The sequence below is a fragment of the Penicillium longicatenatum genome, assembly GCF_028827895.1.
Source record: "Penicillium longicatenatum strain IBT 33135 chromosome Unknown contig_7_segment0_segment0, whole genome shotgun sequence".
Taxonomy (NCBI): domain Eukaryota; kingdom Fungi; phylum Ascomycota; class Eurotiomycetes; order Eurotiales; family Aspergillaceae; genus Penicillium; species Penicillium longicatenatum.
The window spans coordinates 1,980,766-1,997,076 of NW_026643124.1; the positions used below are offsets into that span (position 1 = coordinate 1,980,766).

Below are 16,311 nucleotides of genomic sequence, written 5' to 3' on the forward strand. Positions count from 1 at the left end.
CGAGTGTACAAACATTAAAGAAAGACTATTGAATCAACCAGTGACCCAACCAAAAAACAGTGAACAAAATATCCGTCATGAAGACCTAGCCAAATAGGCAGATAGAAGACTGGATTTCAAACTAGCCATATCCCTTGTGGATTTAGGCCAGAGGGAAACCGAGGAAGGAGCTGCCCTTACCAGTGGGAGCAGCCGAACCAGCCGGGGCAGCACCACTGGGAGTACCGGAGGGAGTGGGAATAGCCTTGGAAGTGAAGCTGCGCTTCTGACCACCGAAATGCATGCCGGAGGGAGCACCAGTGGGAGCACCAGTGGGGCCACCGAAAGCAACGCCGGAAGGAACACCAGAGGGAATGCTAGGAGTGGGCATAGCCTCGGAGAAGCTACGCTTCATAGCGCCGGAAGCGAGACCGCCAAGAGCAGACTCAGCATCGGAGACCAGGTCGGAGATACCGGTGGGGAGAACACCTCCGCGCTTCATCGCGCCTGAAGCAAGACCACCAAGAGCAGACTCGGCATCGGAGACTAAATCAGAGATACCAGTGGGGAGAGCATCTCCGCGCTTCACAGCGCCAGAGGCGAGGCCGCCGAGAGCAGACTCGGCATCGGAGACCAAGTCGGAAATACCAGTGGGGAGAGCATCTCCGCGCTTCACAACGCCAGAGGCGAGGCCACCGAGAGCAGACTCAGCATCGGAGACCAAGTCAGAGATACCAGTGGGGAGAGCATCTCCGCGCTTCACAGCGCCAGAGGCGAGACCACCGAGAGCAGACTCAGCATCGGAGACCAAGTCGGAAATACCAGTGGGGAGAGCATCTCCGCGCTTCACAGCGCCAGAGGCGAGACCACCGAGAGCAGACTCGGCATCGGAGACCAAGTCGGAGATACCGGTGGGGATAAGACCACGCTTCACACTGTCGGCGACCAGAGAGGCCGAGGCCGAGCTAGAAGCGGGAGTTCCAGAGGGCTTAGGCAGGCTGAAGCTAGGAGTACCGCTGGGAGCGCGAGAAGGAGCAACGATGCCAGAAGAAGTAGGGTGGGCATATGTGCCATTGGTGGTGCCGTTGGAGCTGAAGGGGGCCGCGATGGCGGAGCCCGAGAGGGCCAAAGCGAGGGAAGCAAAGGAGGTCTTCATGTTGGATAGTGTAGAGAATGAGAGACAAGATTTGTCAAAAGAGTGAGATCTTGATCTGGAGAGTGTGATTGATTCTGTTTGATGATGGAGAGAAGAAGGCTGGACTCGAGGGGGTTTATATATCTTTTCTGGGGAGGTTTGTCGTCAGAGAAGACGATCGACACCTTCGCCATGTAGGCTGTTGTGCAGCAGCACCGGTGGTGTCCCCACATGGTTGCTGCTTATCTTGGTGGCAGTGGAGATCATTTCTCCAAGGTCCCAGACCAGAGTCTGGAAATGGCCCATTCTGAGGTGATCCCCAGGTCTCGACGGCGACCTCCCATGTCCCTGGGTCCTGATATCAAGGAATAGCCATCTGATTGATGGATCGATGTAGATCCGATTCCTTGTTGGGAACGGTTCCTCTAGTTAAACCATTCGAAACATGCACGTTGTCGATTGCCGGTCTCCACAATGAACATTTAAAGTTTGTCATCTAAAGCCATCCCCATAGTTGCAGATAACACAAAGGTACTAGAAAGCATGGCAAGTAGCCACATGGTGGAGAACGATACCGAACGGCAGGAGCCCTTGGAGAGTTTGAATCGACGGATTGGGCGAAGAAGTTGGAGAAGGAGAGATGGAGGGAGATTGATTGGAGGAAATGATTGGTTCGGTTTACTGGCTCAGGGACTTGCGACTTGGATATCTGGTGCCGATCGACGATCCCTTGCAGATCCCCGTTGGGGTCGCCGGAGTTGGCGATTCAGCCGAGTTCCAACTTCTTGGTTAACCCCATCAGCGATGGAATCGCGAGCATACTCCACCGCTCAACCGTGGTCGAACTCGGTACTCCCCACCTGAAATCAATGATTGGAAGGCTTAGTCGCACGATAACGACATCGGCATTTTGAAACACAAGACGATGCCGAGTTTGGATAATAGTAGGTATGGTGCACTGGCCTGGGACGTCATGCTAAGCACGTTGTGCAAGGCAAGTTTCAATGCATCCACGGAACATAGGCAATTAACGGTGGCGGCATTCACATTGAAGATCACTTTGTAGGTCTCCCGGGCGAAAGGTTTGCATCTCTGCCATCCAGTATCCGCCAGTGACGCGATTCCAGTCGAACGAAGTTCGGTTATCGGCATGCTTGTGGGTGCTTAGGACGGTGCCATGGGGAATCAAGAGGTAGATCGTGGAGGATATTCGCGCATCAGTGGACCTCGCCTACAAAGAACTGGTAACTACATGATTATTGAATATCACTAGCCGGGTGGGTCAATTTGGTCAATTGGATCACTATTTAGTAAATTCAATACTGTCTCAAAAGTCATAGTATAGCATGATTCTAACTGATTTTTCTGGTCACGGTTAGTATCAATGACAGGACATGCGATAATAGGAACTCCTAATGAAGCGTAGACTCTCGGGGATTTTGGCCGGACTTGACCCACTGAGGCTACCAAGGATTAGGCTCAGGTCCTCGAGACGACAAACTCAAGGAACTGCCTTATCTTGCCCAATGGGATGTCACCGCTCAATCCTCGTGGTGTACAAGAAGGTGGCAAACAGTGAGTCAATTAATCTGTAGCGCTGCTCAAACAGCCTCGGTATATTCAAATCGGATAGCATCATTGCCGAAGAGAGTGCTTTAGACCGAAGGCCAAAGATCCTGGTATGCTTCGGCTAGAACAATCTGTCTCCCTGAATGATGAGCCGAGGAAGACTGTATTATAGTTCTCTACATCGATGGTGCCCGGAGGCTCCGAGACGGATCACGGTGGATTGTCATCTTTGAAATGCCTAGTATTCATTCCGATTATTAAATTAATATTCTTCATCCGCTGTTACGTCCAAACGTTTCATAACATCATTTGTCCAAGACAACGGGCCCAAGCCCCTAAAATGAGAAGTGCTAGCATCACAATCGTAAATTATCGCTTAGGCCATCTGACGCTTCTGAACCTGCTCCCACTGGGGCTCGAGATTGTTTCCAATGGCACGGACAGCCTCCTTCACCAGCTCCCGCTGGGACAATCCACTCCGCTTGGACACCTTGGACTGAGAGTCCTCCTTGGACATCTCAACGTGGAGGTAGACAGCAGACTTCTTTCCGCTGAACATAGCGTGAGGGACGTTGGTGGAAGCATCGCTGTTGGCATCACCAATACCCCACACACCGGCCATGCTAGTGCGCATGCTGGCCGTGTTAACATCAATCTTTTCCTTGGTGATGTTCAAGCCCATCTGGGCAGGTAGGGTGGAGTGCTGAACGGTAGGGGCGTTGATAATCAAAGCACCACGCTCAACGGGATCACCCTCAGTGAAGTGGATGAGGAACTTGTCAAACTGCTGGTCGGTAGTCTTGTTCTGGTGTGTCTCGCCATCCTGTGTGCGCTCAATACGGGTGATGGTGCGGTTGTCAATTTTGACGTTCCACGCATCAAGCTGCTCTTTCCAGCCGTCGTGTTGGCTAGTAGCGGCCATCTCACCGGCAGGAGTGTCGGTTCCATTGACAAAGGCGATGATATCGGTGTAGAGAGTGTTGGTCTCTAAAACACTGCCGAGAACGTCGGCAATGCTTCCGAGAATGCCGAAAGGCTGGTCACGGTGCTCTTGAATATTGTTAGTCTTGGTTCTTCAAGTAGGATCGAGGGAATCGTACCATAACCGTCACACCATGGGCACCAGAAGAGTCCCTTGCCCCAGGCTTCATCCACACCGGGAGTATTGGGGAGCACATCGCTGACACCAGTTCCAAGAACAAGCTTACGCGAAGTGTAGGACTTGCCCGTGTCGTCGGTCACGTTAAAGGCAGACACGCCGCCTTTTCCATAAGGCACAATCGACAGCACAGTGGAGTTCTTGAAATGAGCTGTGGGGTAGTGAGAAATCTGCTGGCGGGCCAAGCCGCGGAAAACAGCAGGGGGTGTGCCTAAGGTCCCCAATTAGTAGAGGTCATAGTCAAAGCCATCGATCAGTCTTACCGTCGTTGCCAATCACATCGTGCATAGCCCGAGTAGGATCATTGCGGTAATGTTGGTTATCAAACAGCAAAGCAGTTCTCCGCACGCGAGAGACACCACTCAGAGCGCTGAGACCCGCGGGTCCACCACCAACGACAATGACGTCGTAGTCAGTCTTGGGGATGGCCTCGGCTGCGGCAAAAGAGCCCAATGCTAAGACGGCGGACAGGAGGGTAGCAATTTTCCAAGCCATGGTGACTGTTGCGACTGTCCGATACTGGTGTGAACGGGATCACCATGGGAAACCTTCTACCCTTTATAGGCAGACAGGCCCGCTGTTGATCAATGATCATTAGTTTGTCAGAGAATCCACTTGGATCACCAATCAATGTTCCGACTAGGTAGCATCAGGCATGCTCTGAGGGGAAACGGAACTCATTTGCTCCGAGCTGAAAGGGTTAAGAGATCTTCAAGATCTACATCCCCTGCAGTCACCCAAAGATGGGCCGAGCCTTGAGCTGGAGCTCTCTAGCAGGGTAGCGTCCACGGGTTGCTCGGAAGCTTGGCAATCGTGGACCATGGACGATCTCTGGTGTGATATGTACACACCGCATCATTGTCGACACCTTAACGTTGGAGTGAATAATAGTATTTGACGTTGCAAGTTACACCGTAGGCATATGGTCATGACTCATCACTGAAAAGGATCAGGTTGTTGAAATTGATTCCTGCGCCAGCCACGGGACGGCTGGAAGATTCGGATCGGCCGAGTGTAGGGAACTGGGGATCTGGTTTTCATGCAGCTTTTTGCATAATTGGCTTTAGTGGTCTTGGCGCATCGAGATCGATCGTCGCCGGCTCCAGAGCAAAGTTCCGACACCAGTCCCGCAAGATGGGGTATCGAGCATTTCAGAGAGAAAAAAAAAAAAAAATGAAAACCAACAACATGCAAGGCATATATCGCACAGTCAATTGAAGCCTTGAAAACCTTCCTCTCTATGGTATGATGAGGGTATCCCAGGGTTGCTTGTACTCACGCGTGATTATTTTCAGCTCCTGTCGATAGTTTGGTGGAGCTTGCAAGCCGCTGTGGGTCCCGGACCCAGCCTTTTCGGATTTGACTAATCACTGTCCATGACATAGACAGCCCTGCAGAATGAGATCATGACCATATCGAAATCAGGGTTTTCAGGGTCACTCGTGTTTGCTTGCAGTTCGTACTTTTTACAAGGTAGCTGCGATGTCGCAGTGGCGAATATTCAATTTAAATGTTATGTGATATGGATTCCAGTGTAGCAAGTGACCGGAATGTACAGTGCCCAAGCGATCGACGCACCAGGAACCCCATTTTTTCCGACTACTGTACCATTGAAAATATCCCAAATTTTGATCTCAGCTTCCAACCAGTTCATGAACAATAGGTAGGACATAATTAGAGGAACAACACGAGTAATACAAGTGGTATATCTACCGACCCATCCAGCCTCCATCCACCGTCAAAACTTCCCCAGTCACGTATGCGCTTGCCCGACTAGCGAGATAAACGACGGATCCCTTGAAATCATCAGGATCACCCCATCGGCCAGCAGGAATACGCGCCAAGATACTTGCAGCACGTTCCTTATCCTGGATGAGTGCAGTATTCATATCCGTCGCGACATATCCCGGGGCAATAGCGTTGACATTAATTCCCTTCGAAGACCACTCGTTCGACAATGCCTTCGTGAGTTGTGCCACGCCACCCTTCGCTGCCGCATAAGCAGGTACCGTAAGACCACCCTGGAAAGATACAAGAGAGGCGACGTTAATGATACTCCCACGTTGACCGGAGCGGTTTGGAGTGCGACCGAGCATGTACGCGCCGACGTCCCGACAAAGAGTGAACACGGTGGTCAAGTTGACTTGGAGAACCTAGAAATGGTGTGATGAGTCGACAATTATAGATGTTCACCGGGATGAAAATACGTACCTCGTCCCAATCCTCCTGGGGGAAGAGATGACTTGGGTGTCGTCGCTGGATACCGGCGCAGTTGAGTAGAATGTCGATATCATGGCCATTGTTAACTACGGTAGCGACCAGAGTTGAAACGGAAGCTTGCGATGCGAGATCCGCTGTGTAGATTGTTGCCTTTCGGCCCAGTTTCTCGATTTGTTCTTTGGTAGCGGGGTTACTGGTGTCTCTCTGCAATGGATCAGTTTGATGCCGCTTTCTCTTATCACCAGATCGTCTGTACCTGAATTAAGACAATGTCTGCACCAGCCTCAGCCAGAGCAATGGCCATGGCCTGGCCAATGCCGCGAGTGCCTCCAGTCACAAGGGCTGTTCGACCTGCAAGTGAAAAAAGATCCATGATGTTTGTGAGTGCCAGCTGTGACACGCGGGGAGGGAAGCCGGGCTATATACTGCAGACGCGACCTGTGCCCCCACGTTCCCCGCACTGAGGTGGAGGGTGTCAGTGATGTCCTGACTGTCACTCGAAGCATATATACATTGAGTGGGGGTACATTGGCGCATTGAGAAGATGCTGTATTGTCCTATAGATTACTACTGGTTGGAAATGTACCTCGGCAAACTTCCAATGAAGACTGCGCTTGAATGATTGTTAAACAGCATCGTGTGACGCATCATGATATTAAATAACTCTATCAGTCTAGAAGACTACCACTCACGGATCGATCCATCAGGTCCATGGAACTCTTTAGGTTGCCAGGGCTCAGTCTCCTTGCTGATCCGCCGAACCATCTCCTCGTCAATATCAATTCCGATACCCGGCTTCGACGGCGCCGCCACATATCCCTCTGTGATATCAAAGACATTTTTGTCGACCACATAGCTAATCAAGTCGATATCACCAGCCTCAACGTTATAGTGCATACCTAAGGACATTTCTTGGATGACAAAATTGGGCGTGGAAACAGCAATTTGTAATGATGCAGCAAAAGCGATAGGACCTAGAGGGCAATGAGGAGCAATAGCCACGTCGTAGGTCTCGGCCAAGCTCGCGATACGTCTTGTCTCCGAGATGCCGCCAGCGTGAGCAATATCGGGCTGCAGTACATCGACAGAGGAATCCTCGAGGAATCTCTTCACATCCCACCTGGTGTATAAACGCTCTCCAAAGGCAATAGGGATTGTGGTGGAGTTGGAAAGCTGCTTGAGTGCCTCGGGGTGCTCACACAGCAATGGTTCCTCGATAAAGAGAGGCTGGTACGGCTCGAGTGCCTTTGCGAGCTGCTTGGCCATTGGTTTATGGAGACGGCCGTGAAAGTCCAAACCAGCATCAAGGCCAAGTGCTTTGACCTGTTTGAGACGCTCGACGCAGGAGTTGAGGGCGGCGGGCGAGTCAAGCCAGTTGACGTCTTCGGTGGCGTTCATCTTGATACATTTGAGACCTTGAGCAATTCGTGCCTTACTATTTTCCCATTAGGATCATCGCCTTGGGTGTAAGAATCATCCATACTTACGCTGCAGCTTCCACATCACTCGGTCGGTCTCCTCCGATCCAGGCGTACACCTGCACCTTGTTGCGCACCTTTCCGCCCAGCAGTTGGTAGACAGGGACACCCAATCGTTTACCTTTAAGATCCCACAGTGCAATGTCAATACCCGACATGGCGGACATGAAAACGGGTCCTCCACGGTAGAACCCTAGTCGCCATATTGTTTGCCAGATATGTTCGATGTCACTAGCGAAATGTTAGCGAAGCAAAAGCTAACTTGGACAGCATACCATACTCCGCCTCATATCCGACAATGCGAATAATAATCTCATCTAAGGCTCCCTCAACAGCTAGGGAGTGACCCTCAAGGGTGCCCTCACCCCAACCAACCTGTCCCTCGTCATCGGTAACCTTGACGAACAACCAACGGGGCTTCACCCGGAAATACTCAATCGACTTGATCTTGGCCATGGCTGTAGATGATTAATTGAAGACTTGAAAGTGACAGATTGTCAACACGACCGTAGGGGAGCGGGGTATCATTTATTCGGTCGCGATGCGCGTCGATGCCCCCATTTACATCCCACGCCCCCCACGCGGGCAGCAGAGTCGGGGAAAGTCCGGGGTGAGAGCAGATTGAGTTACCGACGCATCCCCCACGCCAACCTCCTGATGTTGATAATTGGTGGAATAACCCTACGTTCTTGGTGGGGGGAAGCAGAGTACCTGATGAGTAAGGAGAGCTCTCGGGCACTCCCAATTTGAGTTAAGGGATTACTAGTACCTAGCTGTCGTCATTAATCTGGCATCGAAAAGAACATGACATTATGACGATATGCATCCGCGACGTTCCCGCGTCAAAATTTCGTTTTCTTCGCTTCGGGCTGATAAATTCAAGACTTATATTCATCTTGATCAAAATATTCCCAGTCAAGTGGTAGCTATGAGGGATATCTCACGTGAGTGCACAGTATAGAGTTGACAGAATGAGATAGGGAAAATCGTCCGGCCCGGCGACAGCGCTGATCATCGTATATGCTATGTAGCAATCCCAAACTTAGTCGTGCCTAGTTCACACGGCTGTTAAAGAATCCCATGCATATCCTTAGGCATCGTAATCAAAGGCAAGAGATAAATATAAATCTGAGTTGTAAACTGTATGAATTAAAGGGCTCCCCTTACTATACTGAGTACAATATAACATTTGATGTCTTAATATAGATACCGGAAATTTATGTTCTCCTTGTCTGTAAGGTCACTGAAGGCAGATCGATCCAGTTCGAGCTGTCGCAGGTAGTCAGCATCATCGCCCGGAGCCACACCCTGCGCACGGTCGCGGCGTCGATTCTCCCAAGCGAGCGCAAGCCCGAGCACGATGATGAGAGCAATCTCGACGAAGTTGGCCACAATCATGGACCAGATCCCGAGCGAATACACGGGGGCTTGATCCGACTTGTAAAAGAAAGGGCCGGCAATATTGCCTGCGCAAACTCCCAAAAAGATCATCGCATTTGTGATAACCTTCTTGGTGTGACCAGCGATATTACCTGTCAGAATAGACAGAATAATCACGAAGGAGGCGTTGTACGAGCCCGTCAAGTAGTAGCATATTAAGCGTCCGACCTGGTTTGATTGTGGCACGTAGTGGAGACCAAATGAGCCAGCCAGGTTGGGAAGCAAGAAGACAATAGCCACAATGCATCGATTGTTTCGAGGAAGGCGGTCATTCACGAACACTGCGAGGAGAATCATGATGGATATGAATGCGCCGTAGGGAATTTGCATCAATGTGGTAACCACTGTATCCTTGTTAGCTCTGGACCCTTTCACGCTGGTTGATTACTTACAAGTTGAGAATCCGAATCCCTTGATAATCAATGTACCAAAATTCGAAATTCCACCATTGGGAATGTTACCGGAAAACCCCAGAAGGAAAAATACCCATACCTTCCAATCCGTAACGGCCTCCAAGATCTGTCTCGGCTTGATATTCTTATTTTCAATACCAGTCTGGTTGTCGCGAAGTCGCTCAACGGCCAACCGCTTCTGGCGGTCGGATAATTGCGGTGCAGTGACGGGTGAATCGGGAAGGAAAATGATCATGACGATACCCCAGCAGGCACACAGGGCACCGATGACGAGAAATTCATATTTCCAGGATGAGAGCGCACCATTGATCTGGCCGATTCCGTAGCCAAGAAGACCGCCTACTGCAATACCAAAGCCATTGGCAGTGTACCATAATCCAATGCGAATAGGCTGTTGTCGGCGGGTATACCACATACTCGTGATCAGCATAAAGGCCGGGTCACTTTTCAGTCAGTCAACTGATCTCTGCAAGGTAATTGGTGGAGTACAAACCTGCAGGCCTCGGCTGCCCCCGATATGACACGTAGTACCGCAAGCTGTGTGAAGTTCTTCGCGGCCGCTGTCATGCACGGTCAGCAAAAAAAAAAACAGATCAATTGAGGTGACCATATTTACCCTGCAACATTAAAAAGAATCCCCAAAGAAAGATATTGATCCCAAGATATTTGCCAATGGGGAAGCGTTGCATCAGCAGATTGGTTGGTAAGGACCAGACCAAGAAGCCAAAATAGAAAACACTAGATAGCCATGAATACTCTGTGCCGGAAATGTTTAGGTCTTTTTCAATTCCGAAGATTGCAGCGTAAGACAGCGTCGTTTTGTCAATCTGTTTGATCAGCCAGCGGTCACCAATATCTGGAACAGAACCAACTGTACATAGTAGAATGCATAGCAAACAGATAGGAATGGTAGTATCATAAGATCGATCTTGCGAACTAGTTTCTTCTCTTCCCCTGGCTCGAATGTTTCGTGCATGTCCTCCAGGTTGTCGAATAGGGCCAACGCTGCATCGCCATTGTGAATTTTTCCAGTGTCGGTTGGAATGCCGGACCCTTCGAGGTGCATGGCTGCTGGCTTGACATGAGAATTCTCAGGAGATTCGGTCATGATGGTGCATGTATGTATAATCCACGCTTAATGTTGTTGGGCAGAGAACAAAGGTCGCAGAAGATGTGTTATATCCCCCACCCGGGAGGTATCCGAAGCACTGGGGGTCCATGTCACCCCGGATTCCCCAGCATTGCCAAGAAAGTGGGCCGATGATGTCGATCATGTCTTACAAAAACTTTGGAAGATGGGGAAATTGTAACCCCCACGCTTTCTCGGGTGAACCCCGCGAGCGGGGATCTGGGGATGTAGCGGCCCATTCTCTCTTTTCAACGTGTACATCGTTGCGGTAAAGCAATGCTTTTGTGTCAATTGAATCTCACATTATGAAGCTCTCACTGGCAGATGTTAAACAGCACAATAGCCGGAAATCTTGCTGGATTGCCATTCATGGTGCTGTCTACGATGTGACAGGTGAGTAATTCCCCCATGAGAGTATCTACTATCTCATAGCGGTCCTTATTACATATTTGAGTAAACAAGTAACTGAGAATTACCTTCAGATTTCTTAGACACCCACCCCGGCGGTGCAAAGGTCATCTTACGTTGTGCCGGCAAAGATGCCACCGATGAATTTGACTCGGTCCATTCACTAGAGGTCCTAAGTGAGGCTTTACCGGATAGTGCCTTGAAGGGTCAGATCGACCTTAACGAGCTGAAGGCCTCAAAGAATTCTGAACCTTCTGTCAGCGAGGTATCAGCCAAACCAGGGTATGGTGGCCCTCCACCACTGAACACCCTCATCAATCTACACGACTTCGAACAAGTGGCCCAAGAATATTTACCGGCTAATGCTTGGGCTTATTATTCATCCGGGGCCGACGATGAGATCAGCAAACGAAACAATAACAATTCATACCAGAAAGTCTCTCTGCGACCTCGAATCCTACGCAAAATCCCCGCAGTCGACACCACGACATCCATTCTGGGCCACTCTGTGTCCTTGCCAGTGTACATATCACCAGTTGGAATCGCCAAGCTTGCGCATCCCGATGGCGAATGCGCCTTGGCTGCAGCGGCCGGCAAAGAGGGAATAGCTCAAGTTCTTGCTAACGGCGCCAGCATGCCGATTGAGCGGGTGATGGAGGCCCGCACTTCGTCAGACCAGCCTTTGTTTGCCCAGTTATATGTAAACCGAGATATAAGCAAGTCGGTGGAGACGATCCGACGGGCAATTAAGGCGGGGGCTCAGGCCATTTGGATTACCGTTGACTCTCCGGTGGTTGGGAAACGAGAGATGGATGAGAGATTGAATTTGAGCGTCATGGTAAGACCAAAGATCCCTGGTACCGGCAGGTCTAACCGTTCCATGCAGGCAGAAGATAGTGATGCCCAGGGGCAAGGCGTTGCTAAGATCATGGCCAGCTCGATCTCTCCTTTCATTGACTGGAGCATCCTTACATGGTTACGCGAACTGACAGACCTGCCCGTGGTGATCAAGGGCATCCAATGCGTTGAGGACGCTGTGATCGCTTACAAGCATGGAGTACAAGGGATTGTTCTGTCAAACCACGGTGGTCGCTCTCAGGATACGTGAGTCTTACTTCTGTCAGCTTCATTGTTTAAATTTTCCATACTTACTGAGTAATTCTCAGGGCTCAATCACCACTACTGACCCTTTTGGAGATCCGAAAATTTGCACCATACATAGTCAAGAGCAAGATGCAGATCTTTATCGATGGTGGAATTCGCCGAGGAACAGATGTCCTCAAAGCCATCGCCCTTGGAGCTACTGCGGTTGGATTGGGCCGGCCATTTTTATTCAGTCTGTCGGGGGGTTACGGGGAGCAAGGAGTGCGGCGCATGTTGGAGATATTGCGACAAGAGATTGAGTCTAATATGGTGTTTCTTGGAGCAACCAGCCTTGAAGAGCTGTGTCCAGAGATGGTGAACGCCAGTCGATTGGAACGGGACTTGGTTGGTAGCGTTAAATTGTAAATTGTATATAGCCATGCATTTGGCTTAGATCAAATGCTTTTGTTTGAAGACGTATATTCGGAGCCATCAACTACTTAGCAGTTATCACTCGCCCAGACTAATACATGTTGCATATGACGCTTGTCACCCCCACGCGGTCAATGCCCGACCCCCACTGACCCCACCACTCCCACTGTGCGGGGATAACTCCAGCTTCCCTTGACTGGCAATGAAGTAGACACACCTCATATACTCACTTTCTGCAAGTCCTCGATTGCATCCAAAACTATGTCTGGCCAGATTGATGTTCTTCTATACGGCCTAGGAGCGTAGGTACTGGTAATTCGAAACAGGACCCGGTCGCTAACAGTGTCTAGCATCGGCTCCTTCTACGCATTCATCCTAAGTCGTTCCCCCAATGTGCGATTGACTGTGGTCGCAAGATCCAACTACGACGCAGTGAAAGCAAACGTACGTAGACTTTCATACCAATCGTCAGGCAAGGTGTTGACCATTATTAGGGAATCACAATCAACAGCGAGAACCATGGCCAGAATACCTTCCACCCTTACCGAGGTAATTGCACCCATCCACTGCATCCACAAAATGATTAACTCACAAACGTAGTCGTGAAATCGCCCGCCGAAGCTTCTCCAGTGGACTACGTCGTATGCGCACACAAAGCCATCGACCAAGAGAAGGTGGCAGCGCAATTAAAGCCAGTCGTCGATGAGGGTCGCACCACATTCGTGATTATCCAGAACGGCGTTGGAAACGAGGTCCCTTTTAGAAGCCAGTTCCCCGGATGTTCAATCCTGACTTGTGTCGTACGTGAGATTTCCATTTTTCTCGCCACTCTGCTAATCATCACGGATAGACGTGGGTCGGTGCCACCCAAATCAGTCCCGGCATTGTCAAACACACCAAATCCGAAGACATGCAGATTGGCTTGTTCCCCAATCACCAAGCTGACGATACAGTTGAGAAGCAGCGTCTCAAGGCTTTTGCCGACTTACTCGAGCACGGAAAAACTCGATTCAAGGTCCTTGACGACATGCAGGTACAGCGATGGGAAAAAGTGGTATGGAACGTCGCCTGGAACTCGATTACCGCCTTGACTATGGTGGACACTCAGACCTGGCTTCATTCTTCCAAGGATGCAGAACCGTTTACCCGACGGTTGATGCAGGAAGTGATCAATATCGCGCGTGGATGCGGCGTGGATCTTGCCGATGACCTGATTCAAAAACTCATGGATAAGATCAATGCTATGCCTGGAATTGGTAGTAGTATGCAGACTGACTGTAAGAATGGGCGGCCGATGGAAATCGACGTTATTCTCGGCTTTCCCGTCCGCAAGTCCAAGGAGCTGGGTATCCCTGCCCCTTACCTTGAGTCCCTTTATTTGCTTCTGTGTGCGGTTGATGGTCGAATCCGAGCGGCATTGTAGATTCATCTACAAAGAGGCTCATCATGATGTCGTTAGACTGGAAGAAGTAATGGAATAGATGGCCCATCCAATCATGTGCTGCAGCCCGATTTATAGTTCACCAACAACATAGACAACCTGGCTGATCGACGAAACTCATAATACATATAGCGATAAACCCGAGATAACCCCACGCACACCACGCACCATGTACATCACCCCGCAGATACCTTTTTGGCCCACTCAGCAGCCTCATCGGCTAATCACCCTTTGGGTAAGATGGCTCGGAATCTCTCCGCAAGCTGGGGTATTGTATGTTCCCCGCTCAGGACCGTGGAGTGACCTGAATCCCGATGCCCCCACACCAAGTTTAGCGCATGATGGTCCAAGTTGACTCAGGTAGATTAGGTCATGAGCGTTTACCAACAGCGTAGACAGACCATAAATAATTTATCTTCTCCCTGATTTGCATAATTTACACATGGGTACTGCACGTTCCCTAAGATAAATTCACAAACAGTTTATTCGCCATGGTCTACCTTGGTCTCTCAGGCAAAGGCCTCCTAGTAGCCATCACCTGTTCCGCAGGCATGGGCTTCATCATCTTCGGTAAGACGAACATAATATTTTAATGTGGTATACATTCCTCACTAAGTGATAGGATACGACGATGGAGTAATTGGCGGATTACTCACTGCAACTGCATTCAAGGAAACATTCAACCTCAGTTCCTCGATGGAAGGCACAGTAACAGCCCTATTCGTGATAGGCTGCCTAGTTGGATGTCTATGCACAAGTTTCAGCGGCGGACGCTGGGGGAGATTAACCATAGCTCAGATTGGGTCCGCCATTCTCAGTATCGGAGCTATAATCCAGGCTTCAAGCTACACTGTGCCTCAGTTGATTGTTGGAAGAATTGTTGCTGGGCTGGGACTTGGTTTGATCACTAGCAATCTGGCGGTTTGGCAATCTGAGACATCATCAAGGGAAATCAGAGGTACACTAGTTGCAATTTCTCTGAGCTTTCTCATCTTGGGGCAAGTTTTGGCCTACTGGATTGATTATGCTATGTCGCGGTATAGCACGACTGTTTCTTGGAGGTTTCCAATGGCTTTTCAGGCATTCCTGGGGATCATGCTTAACGTCATGCTGTTTTTCATGCCCGAGTGTACGTCCTTACTGTGCTGCTATTTTTGGATGAACTGACCGTTGCGCTTGGCAGCTCCTCGATGGCTCTTTCAACACGATCGATACCAAGAAGGAACTGAGGTTCTTCGCCGCCTTCGATTGTCGAATGGTCAGGTTGACGAAGTGGCTCTGGCCACCACGGTCGCCGAAATTCAAGACGCACTGGCGCTTGAAAGTGAACAGAAAGGATGGATGGATCTTATCCGAGATGACCGTATCCGCTCCCGCCGACGAGTTGCTTTGGCCTGTCTCTTAAACGCATGCCAGGCTTGGAGTGGGAGCACACCGATTAGTTATTACACCACCGTTATGTATGAGCCTCTATCAATTCCAAGATTATCTCGTCGGGGGGCGCTAACCTGCTTGACGTAGTTTTGAGGATTCGGTGGGTTTTGGTCATCAATTCGCTTTGTTGATGTCTGGGTTCCTACAAATTTGGTTCCTTATCGCTTCGTTCGGCACCTGGTACAGCATTGAAAAATTAGGACGACGGCGGTCATTCATCACTTCCGCCATTGGTATGGCAGCTGTCATGGTGATCATGGCGGCTATGCTAGCAATTGATTCGAAAGTTTCCGGAATTGTCGCTGCAGCCATGCTGTTTGCTTACCAGGCTTTCTATACCTGGGGTTTCATGGGAGGCATTTGGGTACGTTCCACGTATATGAATTCCATGCGTTCCATTGACTGAGGTGTCCCAGTGTTATGGTCCAGAGATCCTGCCTCTCGCCCACCGATCGAAGGGAGTCGGTCTAGCCAACGCTTTTCTTTGGCTATCAACATTTGTGGTAATCGAAGTGGTTCCCGTAGCGATTGACAACATTGGATGGCGAACATATATCATCTTTGCGGCGTTCAATCTCGCGTTCGTCCCAATGGTATATTTCTTGTACCCGGAGACTGCAGGATTCAGTCTAGAGGCGGTGGATCTGACATTCATGGATCCGAACATTTCCCCGGTGAAGAAGGCAGATGAGCTGTGGAAGTTAATTCGCCAAGGCCATGATGTGACTCTGACAAACCAGGTCAATGAGAAGAATGAGGATGACCGGGTAGACCATGTCGAGGTCGCGTGATTAACTCATAGTCGGCTAGTCTTAGAACTAATGCATATTGGACGTTGTCAATTGAGTCGCGGAAATCCCAATGTTCCCAAGATCGTTTTGGTCAAAAGTTGGTATATTGTAAGTCAAATATAGACTAATTTGTGCATGTCCAAAAATTTCAAAACATTTCAATGTAAATCACAAAATCCAACACCATTTAGTTCATCATC

General features: G+C 49.9%; 6 protein-coding genes across 6 annotated transcripts; 2 read left to right on the forward strand and 4 right to left on the reverse strand.

The window, feature by feature from the left end:
• Positions 1-142: 142 nt before the first annotated feature.
• Positions 143-1,135, reverse strand: N7484_011001 (uncharacterized protein; the record flags this gene model as incomplete). The annotated part of the gene is made up of 1 exon (XM_057121388.1): positions 143-1,135. The coding sequence occupies one exon, from the start codon at positions 1,133-1,135 to the stop codon at positions 143-145; it is 993 nt and encodes a 330-aa protein (XP_056967142.1).
• A 1,924-nt stretch (positions 1,136-3,059) lies between these two features.
• On the reverse strand, positions 3,060-4,337 carry N7484_011002 (NAD(P)/FAD-dependent oxidoreductase; the record flags this gene model as incomplete). Its single annotated transcript, XM_057121389.1, has 3 exons — positions 3,060-3,733; positions 3,784-4,053; positions 4,106-4,337. 3 exons carry the CDS (start codon positions 4,335-4,337, stop codon positions 3,060-3,062), a joined length of 1,176 nt encoding a protein of 391 aa, XP_056967143.1.
• A 1,214-nt stretch (positions 4,338-5,551) lies between these two features.
• N7484_011003 (mandelate racemase/muconate lactonizing enzyme family protein) lies at positions 5,552-7,996 on the reverse strand (the record flags this gene model as incomplete). The annotated part of the gene is made up of 6 exons (XM_057121390.1): positions 5,552-5,995; positions 6,054-6,266; positions 6,319-6,413; positions 6,755-7,497; positions 7,550-7,771; positions 7,821-7,996. The coding sequence occupies 6 exons, from the start codon at positions 7,994-7,996 to the stop codon at positions 5,552-5,554; spliced, it is 1,893 nt and encodes a 630-aa protein (XP_056967144.1).
• A 741-nt stretch (positions 7,997-8,737) lies between these two features.
• Positions 8,738-10,501, reverse strand: N7484_011004 (uncharacterized protein; the record flags this gene model as incomplete). Its single annotated transcript, XM_057121391.1, has 5 exons — positions 8,738-9,324; positions 9,373-9,836; positions 9,887-9,953; positions 10,010-10,220; positions 10,271-10,501. The coding sequence occupies 5 exons, from the start codon at positions 10,499-10,501 to the stop codon at positions 8,738-8,740; spliced, it is 1,560 nt and encodes a 519-aa protein (XP_056967145.1).
• Positions 10,502-10,827: 326 nt separating this feature from the next.
• N7484_011005 (uncharacterized protein) lies at positions 10,828-13,868 on the forward strand (the record flags this gene model as incomplete). Its single annotated transcript, XM_057121392.1, has 9 exons — positions 10,828-10,915; positions 11,005-11,768; positions 11,817-12,034; positions 12,097-12,418; positions 12,719-12,747; positions 12,796-12,889; positions 12,940-12,994; positions 13,046-13,245; positions 13,296-13,868. The coding sequence occupies 9 exons, from the start codon at positions 10,828-10,830 to the stop codon at positions 13,866-13,868; spliced, it is 2,343 nt and encodes a 780-aa protein (XP_056967146.1).
• Positions 13,869-14,377: 509 nt separating this feature from the next.
• Positions 14,378-16,111, forward strand: N7484_011006 (uncharacterized protein; the record flags this gene model as incomplete). The annotated part of the gene is made up of 5 exons (XM_057121393.1): positions 14,378-14,456; positions 14,509-15,015; positions 15,070-15,346; positions 15,408-15,684; positions 15,737-16,111. 5 exons carry the CDS (start codon positions 14,378-14,380, stop codon positions 16,109-16,111), a joined length of 1,515 nt encoding a protein of 504 aa, XP_056967147.1.
• Positions 16,112-16,311: the final 200 nt, after the last annotated feature.